The 11,752-nt window shown below is 42.2% G+C and overlaps 2 protein-coding genes and 1 non-coding gene across 3 annotated transcripts in view; 1 reads left to right on the top strand and 2 right to left on the bottom strand.

Annotated features, from left to right (window-relative positions):
• The first annotated feature begins 2,383 nt into the window (after nucleotides 1-2,383).
• Nucleotides 2,384-10,417, top strand: LOC108242172 (small conductance calcium-activated potassium channel protein 1). The gene is made up of 10 exons (XM_017426863.3): nucleotides 2,384-2,855; nucleotides 3,171-4,051; nucleotides 4,210-4,305; nucleotides 4,561-4,848; nucleotides 5,462-5,583; nucleotides 7,693-7,834; nucleotides 7,916-8,026; nucleotides 8,462-8,589; nucleotides 9,548-9,617; nucleotides 9,704-10,417. Exons 2-10 carry the CDS (start codon nucleotides 3,185-3,187, stop codon nucleotides 9,932-9,934), a joined length of 2,055 nt encoding a protein of 684 aa, XP_017282352.1. The 5' UTR covers nucleotides 2,384-2,855; nucleotides 3,171-3,184; the 3' UTR covers nucleotides 9,935-10,417.
• A 6-nt stretch (nucleotides 10,418-10,423) lies between these two features.
• rps27.1 (ribosomal protein S27) overlaps nucleotides 10,424-11,752 on the bottom strand; it is a 1,787-nt gene continuing 458 nt past the window's right edge. Inside the window, exons 2-4 of the mRNA XM_017426876.2 lie at nucleotides 11,348-11,456; nucleotides 11,141-11,251; nucleotides 10,424-10,683 (exon numbers count right to left, since the gene is read on the bottom strand). Coding sequence (XP_017282365.1) covers nucleotides 10,655-10,683; nucleotides 11,141-11,251; nucleotides 11,348-11,456 — 249 coding nt within the window. The 3' untranslated portion in view covers nucleotides 10,424-10,654. The remainder of the gene's footprint in view (nucleotides 10,684-11,140; nucleotides 11,252-11,347; nucleotides 11,457-11,752) is intronic.
• LOC112450854 lies at nucleotides 10,842-10,971 on the bottom strand. The gene has a single exon (XR_003039583.1). It is a non-coding gene; the product is annotated as a small nucleolar RNA SNORA35 (small nucleolar RNA).

Below are 11,752 nucleotides of genomic sequence, written 5' to 3'. Positions count from 1 at the left end.
GGGGGGGGGGTTTAGTCTAATTTAAAGTCTGTGCAGACACCTCATCCCACTGATGTTAATGGTAATCTGGCAGCTGTAGAGCCATTTCTGCGTTGGCCACTTTGAGATGTCGCCTCTGGAAAAACGCCTTCTTTATTTGCCTCTTTGTAGACATTTAATACAAATTGGTTCGAAAGTTTCCGTAAGAAGTACAGTCATTGCTGAGCTTTCAACCCAGTGGAAGTGTGGTGACTTTGAAGAGTTCTCACCTTCAACATTAGGTATCGAGTTTAAACTATTCGTGAAGCTTTACATGGTGTGACTATCTTGTTAGCAGAAGCATCAATATGTCCGTCTACCCCTGTCATCTATAGATCGGAGCTTGTCTCAAATATAAATCCATGATGCTCTGACCAATGTCAATCCCACCTTTTGATATGTTTTGCCTCAGATCTCCAGTAAAATACTTTTCCAGCAACAAATCCAAATACACAGCACACATGCTGACACCTTTGTGATCAGAGTGATAACGTACAGATCTGGATGAGCGAGTGGTTCACACAGTCTGACTGCGATATTTCCTCCAAGCTGTATTTCTGTTTTACACGACAACAGCTCTAAATTTCACTGGACGTGTCCGCTGTAGCGTGGAGGAGGACCAGATAAAGCGACAAACAAAATTTACCTGCACTGACCACAACACACACTCCTGTGACAGCAAAATAAATCAACAAAACCTTGGTTTTCCTATTTTCTTTTATACTAAGGGTTTTTTTTTTTAAAAAAAAGGGGGGGGGGGGGCAATGTGCATCATGTAATACAGACTTTCTCCGCTTGTTATATTTAGAAGCATGAGGAAAAAAAAAAAGCATGTCATCTACAGATTTATGTGCTCGTTACTCAATTATACAGAGGACAAAAATAACCGGATCTAATGGAATTAAATGGAAGCAATAAGCAACTGTCCTCACATTTGTCGGCTTTGCCCGAAGCGCAGGACACTTTTATCTAACTCTAATCACAACCTTTAACCTTTCAGACCCTAAATTTGTCCCCCCTGACTGCACCCTCCTGTTCATCCACCCCCCCCCGCCCCCTCCCGAACAGATCGGGCCGAAGCAATTAACGTGACCAGAAGATGAACTGGCTCCCACTGAAGATTTAGGGCATGGGGCAGATTTGCCATTTTCCAGCCGTAGCAATTAGTGGACTCAAAATATCTCCGATTCGTTTCACTTTCTTAACAGTCAGAGGAGGATTTGCAGCAGAGCAGACTAACTGAGGATGTGCTGGCTGCTGGCCATGGAGCTAAGAAGAATTGACACTCAGCTACCAGCTACAGCAGTCTGGATTTACAAGCATTTGGCACGAGGCTTGAATTAATTTGAGTCCTTGCAGATGTGTATAATTCAGGACAGCATAATTTAAAAACATTTGGGGGCCTGTGTAACCGGAGCACGGTGAGGCTGGCACTGCTTTTGCTCCATTTCATCGAACTAAATAGTCCTATTTTAAAATGTTTTCTCACGAGGAGACGCATGAGGGCCTCGGCATTGACAGTCCAAGGAGGTTCGATGCCCTGTCTGCGGAATATTAAAAATAAAAACATCAAAACAGCAGCATCTGGCTAAGTCTCTGGGATATTTCAGAATAAATAATCTATTTTACATCTGTTGGGATGTCTGAGGAAGTTAAAATCACAGTGGACGATACCTGCGCCGTCGCGACCCTCCCTCCCACTCCTCCCTGTCTCCGTCAATCCACCGTTAAATACATGTTGTCTTCGGATTAAATAATGCTGTTTTTTATCCTGCTACTATCCGCTCGCGCTCCACCCACCCTTTGCTCCTTGGCTCGTTCCATTTGGAAGGGAGCTCTATTATCTTTGGCCCCATCTGTCACAAGGATTTAAATAAATTCATGAGGCTGAATGTCATTGTTATGACTTCAGTGCCTAATACGCCGCTCTGCTCTGTACATATTGTTCGATTTGAGTGGCATATTTGATATTTCATAAGCTCCTAAGTACACAATTTCTATTTCACCTGAATAATCTTTAATACCAATCTGCTGAATTCATAGCTGGGATTTGGATTCTCTTTTGAAGATTACCCTTTGTCCAAAAGGTTTTTGTGAAACACTCTTCTCATGACAATAATGAATCTAATTTAAGAGATTACAAATAAAATTTGGTAAAGCAGCATTTCTTTGCTGGCTTTGAGAATCGTTTCGGTTTGATCTTTGGCCCCGGGCCTCCGCACACGTACAGCCGTGCACGTAGACACACATGTAGGCAGGGATGAACTCTGCCAATCCCTGCTAAAAAAAAACCCTCTGACAGATGACCGAGTCTTTGCCTTTGCAACATCTGCAACTTAGAGTCTGTGCGGTCATTAAGCCCCTCCAGCTTTAAGGAAGATGGCCTGACTATGGGAAAAAACAAAGCGAGAGACGCGATGTCTGAATCTGTTATGGATATCGGCGACTTTTTGCCTCGCGTCTCGTTCTGTTTGGGGAAAGTTTATAAGGTTCACTTGAATCTATGGGAGGAGCTCTGTGATGCTGTGGCTGGATTGCTAGAAAGTTCACACATGACTGGAGCGGACGATGGGAATATTCTGATGTGAACACTCCTGAGCTCGTTGGGGTTTTTTTTTTTCCAGTTTTTTGCCTTGGTCACGTTTCCTTTTTTAATAACAACGATGCTTCTGAGCCTTTCCAAGGAGTTCACTTGAAGATTTTTTTTTTTAAATTCAGGCAGATGTGACCTTCAGGACAAAGAGACCGAGCGCTAAAATCCTTCAGGGTAACGAGCAGATAAAGCTGTTTTTAATCCTCGTGGTGGACTGCTTATAGACCTGAGCCACCACATTAAGGTAAGAATAAAACGTAGAAGAGAAACATTTTGTTTTTTGGACCTTACACAATTCTGCCTTGTTTTTAATTCTTTGCAGCCAGGCTGGGCCAAACAAAAGTAGTGATAAAATTATTGTATGAAAGATTAAAAGAGCCACCATATGTGAAATTAAAAAATGAAAAATGCAGGAAATCTCACTAAGCTTCTCATAAGTGAAACTTCAGTTGCAATTTTCCGTCACGCTGCCGTTGCCATCTGTTCGAACCATCAGTCAGCCTTGTTTAATATTGTCATCCGTCTCCCTCTTTCTTCTCTGCTGAAACCTCTTTAAAAGGAATTCCCGTCAAAATGGACCACTCACCATCTATGACCTCAACGGTGGTAGATGGAGATGATCTGGAGGACCATCGACCCCTCTTGCCACCAAGAATGGTGGCCCCGTCTCAAGTCTACTCACCGCAGTGTGGGATACACCACACGGTCCAAACCTCCATCGATCACACCGTGTGGCTGGACAGAACCCAGGCCCTGGCGACGACACCTTTATACAACGGCCACCTTTATGTCACGGCTACGCCTCGGTCCACCCGGAGGAGGGAGAAAATTAAAAGCAAAGAGAAGAAATGTGAGAAAAGGTCAGGGGAATGCAGGCAAACTCCAGGGCCCAAGGAGCGAAATCACCAGAGCAAAGCCAAAGGTGCAGGCTCAAACAGACTCCAGGAGAAGGTCACGTCTTTCACGGATGTGCCCATTTCTCCCTGCGGATCCCCCTTCAAGGGGCCCCCCAGCAGGTCAAACTTAGATGTTAGGGATGTTGATGGGCGAGGGTACCGCAAGTCTGGTAACGTTTCTTTGGAGATGCACGATCGTCAGAGTCTGCCAGAGATAATCATCACCAGCAAGGACGAAAACCTCCAGCAGCAAAACAAGGCTTCCCATTATGAACAGCGTCCAGGTGAGGCCAAAGGCTCGCTGCCTGGGCTCGAACGCTTCAGCAGGAGCCCCGGCTCCAGTCCTCAGGTCAGCCCAAAACACAAGGAGGATCCCCAGAAGGACCCGTACTGGAGGACGCACAACATCGGGTGGCGGCTGGTCCACAGGAGGGCCCTGTTCCTGAGGAGGCAGCGGCTGAACGACAGCGCCTTGGCAGTGGGGATATTCGGGGTGGTCATGATGGTGATGGAGACGGAGCTATCCTGGAGCATCTACAGCAAGGTCAGAGTACCTGTGGCCTGTAAGATTTCTGCAGGAGTTTTGTTTCAATGCCAAGAAAAATGCACAGTCAGATAAAGTTTGGTGGATTGTACATTAATGCTGCTGTCCCTAAAGTCATCAGCTAAAAATGTGTTCATTTATGTGTTTGTTTCCCACAGAGCTCCATCTACTCCCTCACACTAAAGTCAGTCATCAGTATATCTACGCTCCTCCTGCTCGGCCTCATCATGGCGTATCACTGCTGCGAAGTGCAGGTGACCCAGCTCCTCATCGTTTACGTAACCAGTCCAAAATTAGCCCGCACGAGGGTTTATTTGATTCTCGTGCATTTTAAGTTTTTACTTCCTAAATTGTTTAAACTGGCAGCCTTTATTTTTGTGATTCCTTTAAAAAAATGTTTCAAATGTTTTAAATAACACAGTCAGAGAAGCATATTTGTGTCATTTGCATAAATGAGCTTTTTGCACATCTAATGTTGACTAAAAGTTTCTCCTTCCACCCCGCGGCAGCTCTACGTTCACGACATTGGTGCAGAAGATTGGCGAATTGCCATGACGACAGACCGTATCGCTCTGATTGCCTTGGAACTGGCAGTGGCTGCCATCCATCCTTACCCAGTGGGGCTGCAGGCGTACTTCCAGAAGACGCCGACTCGGACGACGCTCTCAGAGACGGAGCTGGAGATCATGCTGGCTCTGCCCATGTTTCTGAGGCTCTACCTGCTGGGGCGGGCCATGATGCTGCACAGCCGCCTCTTCACCGACACCGCCTCCCGCAGCATCGGAGCGCTCAATAAGGTGGGAGGTCACCCCTGGGCTCCTCTCAGAGTCTGGCTGAACTTGATTGCTCTGAATTGAGATCAACGTACCTTTAAACTAAAAAGAAAAGGAAAGGTTGGGGTTCTGCACTGTTAGTTAGGGTTTGTAGAAACCTGCTATAAGATGAAATCTATGGGATATTAAGTTGATTTGAGCTGGCATTCCTTTACAAACGTTTCATCCACATCTGTTTATGTCTTGTGTCTAGGTGGGCCGAGAGGTCTGTAAAAGTGTGACAATTGAGGTGTGACTATCAGTTTCGCTCTCGTGTACCCTGCTGGTTAAAAATGTCCCTCACTGGCTGTGCTTTGCGTGCCTGCTTTCTTTTCCACAGTTGAATATATGCACCTGGCTAATCCCTTGCCTTATTATTGCTATTTAAAAGTGACAAAATGACCTCCGCTCCACCCTCTTTTGCAAAACCAAACCCACTGTCCGTGTATCAAGCCAGATTGCGAACACGTTTTCTTATCCCTTATCTCCTCTGCATTATATAAGGATAATCTGGCAGGTGCTATCCTAAATAGTCTGGCTAAGTAGGCCTCTTCCGTCAAACAGATGACGTAACACATCCCATTTTTTTTAACTTCAGATCCACTATAACACACGGTTTGTTGGAAAAACACTGATGACTACCTACCCCGGGACCGTGCTGATGATCTTCAGCGTCTCTCTGTGGATTGTGGCAGCATGGGGCTTGCATGTGTGTGAAAGGTTTGTGCTTGATGTTTTTTTTATGTTATAGTCATCAGGGGTCATCCCCCCCCCCCAGGATTTAAAAGGCAATCTCATACAATATAGGCATACGCTTCAAAAAGACTGAAGTCTTATAATCCCTCCAGTATTTAGCTTGTTTTGACATGTCTGCCATCAGTTTCATTCCTCTACAGTGCATGCACCAAACGATAATCTCTGCATTCAGATGTCACCAATAAAGTCTAAAACAGCAAAAGTGGCAGAAAACAGATTAATTTACATTCAAAACAGATATATATTATGTTCCTTATCCATAATATAGAGGGAGATGTTACGTCTTGCTATCATTAAAGGCATAAGACAGCTTTATTTCTTAAAAATAACAAAGAAATGATCAATATTGTATTCAGATAATACCCGTACCAGTTTTAAAATGGATAATTAGATATTGAAAAACAATATTTGGAATATAATGAGTATATAGAAGTCTAAAAGGTTCAAAGGTTTTATCATTGATCAGTTCTTCTTGTCCAATAGTGAGGGGAATAATGACTAATCAGTTTGTTGAAATTTAGGTGCACATGAACTGATAATTTCTTAAAATGTAATATTTTTAGTGCACATAGAGGCTTCAAAATGCTAAAAGTTTTGATCACAGATAGTTGGTGCTACTTGGGCATTTAGAAAACTTTTTTTTTTTACTCATTTATTTATCTGGCAAGTTGGTCCAGGTATTTAAAAACTACTTAACCCATTAAACTCCGTTAAAGGTGAGCGAAAAATAATTCACGACAGTTTCAGATGAAATACGGCAGCTTGGTTTGGCTAACGCGATTACGTCACTTGGCTGACGTTAATTAGCTAAGCCACAGCTTAGCTTGAGGCAAAAGTTGGAAAAGTTAGCAATTACCCGTAGTGATTTATACAATTTAAATTAGACACGTTGAAGATAACATATTAAAATGTTTGTATCTACTTACTTTGTTTTGCGTCTTTGGCCTTTGATGAGTTAAATGAGGTAAAACGTAATTAGCGGTAAGGTTTGCAAACCTCTGTATTCAACGAATTGTATACTATAAATCATTGCCTATATTAATGAGGCATAATTTGGTCGTCTGTAAACAGGGTCCGTTTGATTTAATCAAAAGGAATCTGATATTCACATCGCGTTTGTATTATGGCGTTTAAAAAAAAGAATAATGTTTTCAACAAGACCAGAAGAAGTTACTGCTGTTTGACTGCTCCACTATCTGCGCATGCGCGACTCAAACCAGTTAATGACAACAAATCACTAAAAAACATAAAAACTCATGAAATTTTCAAAGTAACTAATAAGTTTTTATATTAGTTAATGTACATGAATAGATATCAAAAGTAAATTGAACAATAATGGTGTTTATAATTTGCACTAATCAAACCTTAGTCTGAAGACTAATGAGTGAAGGCAAAAAGAAAGTTTTTAGTTTTATTAGAATAAAAAAAACAGTATTCCAACATAAAAACGTTGTCCATCAATGAAACATAATGGTGATTATATCATGGGGTTTTGAGTTAATCCAGTGAATTTTAATGGAAACTGTCGTGATGTCTGTTTTTGAACTAAATCTAAGCAACAACCCAAAGTACAAAAGTCCTTCTGCAAAACAACAACAAACAAAAAATGGTAAAGAAGAAAAAAACTTGTAATGATTCTAGCAGACATAATTTTAATGGAATCAGAAACAGATAGTAAAAAACCAGTGAACTTTTCAGAGTTGTTATAGAAATAAATGGACTCAAATTTCTCTGTTCTGATTTGTGTGATTAACTAACAGTTACTGGGGACGTTTCTGTTATTGTTATAATACTGAGAGCAAAGCTTAACTCACTGTATTATTTACTTCATTAAATAAATCCACAAATTTAACATTTTTTTTCCTTCCATGTGTGTAATTTTTTTTTCTCTGTAAGACTTGTGTGGAAATTTGACGATACTTTTGGTCAAATAAATCAAATTGGAACATTTTTTTCTTTGGCAACATCACGTTAAAGCCTCAGTTTAATGTTTCTACAACAGCGAACCCCAAAATATTCCAACAGTAAGAACGTCAGCTGGTGAATTGGTCCTTTTTTTATTTTATCCTGCAGGCACCACAACTACAGAGACCTGAGCAGCAACTACATGGAGGCCTTGTGGATGGTCTCTGTCACCTTCTTGTCCATCGGGTATGGAGACGTGGTCCCTCACACCTACTGCGGCCGCAGCATCTGCCTCCTGACAGGGATAATGGTGAGACCGGTGGCTGACAGTTTGCTCTGCGGCGCGTCAGATTAAATCAAATTGTGAGCGTCTTGTCTCTGACCTCGACAGGGAGCCGGATGCACGGTCCTCGTTGTGGCCGTGGTTGCCAGGAAGTTGGAGTTAACCAGGGCTGAGAAGCATGTTCATAACTTCATGATGGACTCCCACATCTCCAAGAGGGTAAATATTAGTATTGCCAACAAAAGGGCTGTACTCACTATGCTGATTTTAATAAAATGTGCTTGAAAATGATCATTTTTGTGACATTGTTCATCATAAAACCCTAACTGTGATGTATTCTTGCTGTAAATAACATATTTTTTGATTATAATGAACTTTGATGAAAATATGCAGGACGGGTGTTAAGATTATCATCTTGATTAAAACGAACACTTAAAATGTCGCAGAAATCTGATTTAACCCCACGGGAAGAGTCTTTTCCTGATCGATTTAAATGTGAAAGTTGATTATAAGTCAAAATGACAGTGCCTGCAATAATATAAACAGTTTGTTGGTGTTAGTCAGCATATTCCAGGAAAAACAAACTGCACTGGGGGGTTATATGTACATAAACTTGCAATAACTCCTAGTGATTTTCTACATCCCTTTCAACAGATAAAAATTGCTGCAGCGAATGTGCTGAGAGAGACTTGGCTTATCTACAAGCACACTAAGCTGTCAAGAGAGCGAGACCACACCAGAGTCCGCATGCACCAGAGGAAGCTGCTGCTGGCCATCCACCAGTAAGACGCGACCCTGAGAACCCAGCTGCTGTTAAATTGTGTTAATTTTTCATACCGAGAAACAGCGAGTCGCTGGGCTCACCAGAAGCCGAATCAACGTGAAAAACGCATTTTCGTCATTCAGACACAACTTTGGATTTTTTTTTTTCCACTCATGTGATGAATAATTTGTTCCAGCGTTTGGATTTCTGCTTCAAATCCAAATTTTATTGCATCTGTTTTGCTTCAAGGTCATATTTGTTTTCTAATCCCCCTAAAATATATTTAAAAAATAGTTAAATATACACATTAAAGAACCCAAATCTAATACCCTGACACTTTAAAGACCTGTTCAACCAAAACAATAACATCTAGCAAAAGTGAAACTATTTTTATTTGTGCAGACTTAAGTTATTTGCTTCAGAAGTGAGACAATTTATCATATAAAAGTGTAAAAATCTTCCTCCCAAATAGTGAATTTTTATAGAAAACACGTGAAGTACAAACTTCACTACATATTACCAAGTCTAGTTTAACAAATGGCTCAAATAAAAGCAATATTTGTCGATTTCTTTATATCTTTTACTGAGCTCTGAAATATTCTGTGGCTCATTTTTATGTGTTGCGATAACAGCTACATTATAGGAGCACATAAATGAGAGTTTTGTCAAATTGTTTGAAAAAGCATCACAGAAACGACTTTCATAGAAAAGCCATAGGAACTGAGGGTGCTAAGGACGCTACAGCACCATCTTGTGGATTACAAGAAATAACATCAAAGATAAAGAAATGAATGAATGAGTAAACAAATTTAAAAACACACATCCACTAGTGTTATGTAAGTTTATAACCCAGGTATATTAATATTTGGTCCAGATTTTCTCACTTTAGATTCCCTCAGCCCCCCGCTCTGTTAAAGTTTTTGTAATAATCGCTGATATCGTCTTCGGTTTATGGGTGTTTATCTTTCCATCATCAGACTGCGGAGAGTCAAGATGGAAAAGAGGATACTTGCAGATCAGGGCAACACACTTGTAGACCTCTGCAAGGTGAGGACAAGCGAAGGCGCCGCCTTACAAGTTTCAAACGCTCGTTAGAAACTTTGTCAACTCGCCGACGCTTCCTTCAAACACAGATGCAGAGCCTGATGTATGACACGCTCGCGGAGGTGCAGGGCTGCAGGGGGGAGCTGGACTCGCACATCCACAGCCTGGAGAAGCACGTGGAGGAGCTGAGGGAGGGCTTCAGGAGCCTGATGCCGCTCCTCTCCAGCACGCTATCCACGCAGAACTCCTCCATCCGACACCTGCTCCGGGAGAGGGAGGTGAAGAGCGAGTGTGCGAGCGCGAGCGGAGCGGACAAATAGAGGATTTGACGGGACCGGTTTGTTTTTTTTAAAACACAGGTGGGCAGATCTGTGACGTAACATGAACTCTGTACTGATGTAAACCCGTTCTCTGTAGCATAAATGAAACTAAGTGTAGAAATTAGCTCCAACACTTCTTCTGAAGGCTTCTCCTGCGAGATACAACTACAGCAGCATAACCTACCAAATTACTGGAATATTTATAAAAGTATTAAATCATAGTTTGATCCTACTTTAAATTTTTAAAGGTTGAAAGTTGGCCTGAGTTTAACATGACACCTTATGCTTTAATATTTTTCAGTTTAAATGAAATGTTATGCTTGATTGTGAGAAGAGTCATCTGTAAACACTGACTAATAAAAGTTGCATGAATTTCAAGTTTGGTCATCTGTATAAAAAGGAAAAACCTAATACTTTCTGATAAGACTGGTATTTAATGTGTGTTAGCAGGATGCCTTAATAAACCAGTAAGAACCGCACAGGAAACTGTTCCTTTAGCCAAAACAACATTTTATTTAGAGAGACAGGGTTGGAGGGTGGAGTTACAGCAACAACCAATCTGTCAACGCAAACGGAGAACATCCATCTGCTGTCCAGTCAAGTCTTCAGGTCTTCACTTCAAATCCGACCGCAGCCTCTGCTGTCATCCCGGAGGCTGAAGAGACGCTGATATCAACCGGTCCATCCCCTCCTCTCCCTTTTCAGCTCAGAGGACAGCAACTAGTGCTGCTTCCTCCTGAACGAGCACCCTGCCAGAGAAAACAATGACCGTCAGTCTGCCGCCGACTAAAGAGAGCGAGCTCGCAGCTATTGTGCGCGGCACGGAGCTCCATGTTGCTGTTTGGACTGAGATTAAATCGCACAGAACGAGCAGCATCAAACCGACACGAGAGAGTAACGAACGGGCGTTTGTTCTCAGCCTTCGAAAGGGGTGAGCCAGTGGTCGATCTCAACCCTTCTGCTAACTGAGGCTGATCTGGCACCGGAATGAGGCCGGAGAACCATGATGGAGGAAATCCGGTCACTTGGCAGTGCGCTCGGCTACAGTCAAAACGCGTTGCTAATAACTCAAAAACTAGCAACAATATCAGCATCACCAGGAAAATGCAGGACAAATAAAAGTCCTGTGCAGACTTATGTTGGTTAGCAACTTTTATTCTGACACAAAAACAAGATTATTGCTTTTATCTAACTTGAAGTACTGACCCTCTGTGAGACGTGCTTTGCCCCCAGTGGGCTGACACAGGACCGTCGAACAGCCAACACACAGCACGACCGTCTGAGCGTGGCTGAACACCGTTGTGATCTTGTAGCATCCTGCAAAATAACAAAAAAATAAAATAAACCACAGTTAATCTCACACCAAGCCTGAGGCTGCGCGAGTCCAGGACCGTTGCTGACAAAGACCTCTACCTGGACATTTCACATCCATAAAGTAAGAGTTGGGACTCTGAACAAGACGTTTCTTCTTGTGCCTCCTCTTCTCCTCCTCAGGGGATGGGTGCAACAAGTCTTTAGCGAGCTGCATTGAGGGAAAAAAAATAAAAAGGAGCGTCATCAACTTAACAGATGTTTTATAAGAACATAAGCTTTGTTATCTATGACAAAAGGTATTAAACTAATATATAGTGTGTATTTTGTTTGATTGTGGTAAAAAATGTGAGTAATTGACGTATTTATTTCAGCTTCGTAGCTGCTGCGTTGGCCCGCTCAGGCGCTCGGGTTCGGCCTGCTTTCTTCCAGTTTTATAACGAGCCCCGCACATTTTGCGTGAAGTTTTCCAAACATTAAATATGTTCACGCAAACCCCCCCCCCCC

This window comes from Kryptolebias marmoratus, linkage group LG5, assembly GCF_001649575.2.
Source record: "Kryptolebias marmoratus isolate JLee-2015 linkage group LG5, ASM164957v2, whole genome shotgun sequence".
Taxonomy (NCBI): Eukaryota; Metazoa; Chordata; class Actinopteri; order Cyprinodontiformes; family Rivulidae; genus Kryptolebias; species Kryptolebias marmoratus.
Note: the sequence above shows the minus strand (reverse complement) of the source record. Positions and strands in the feature narration are given on the sequence as shown.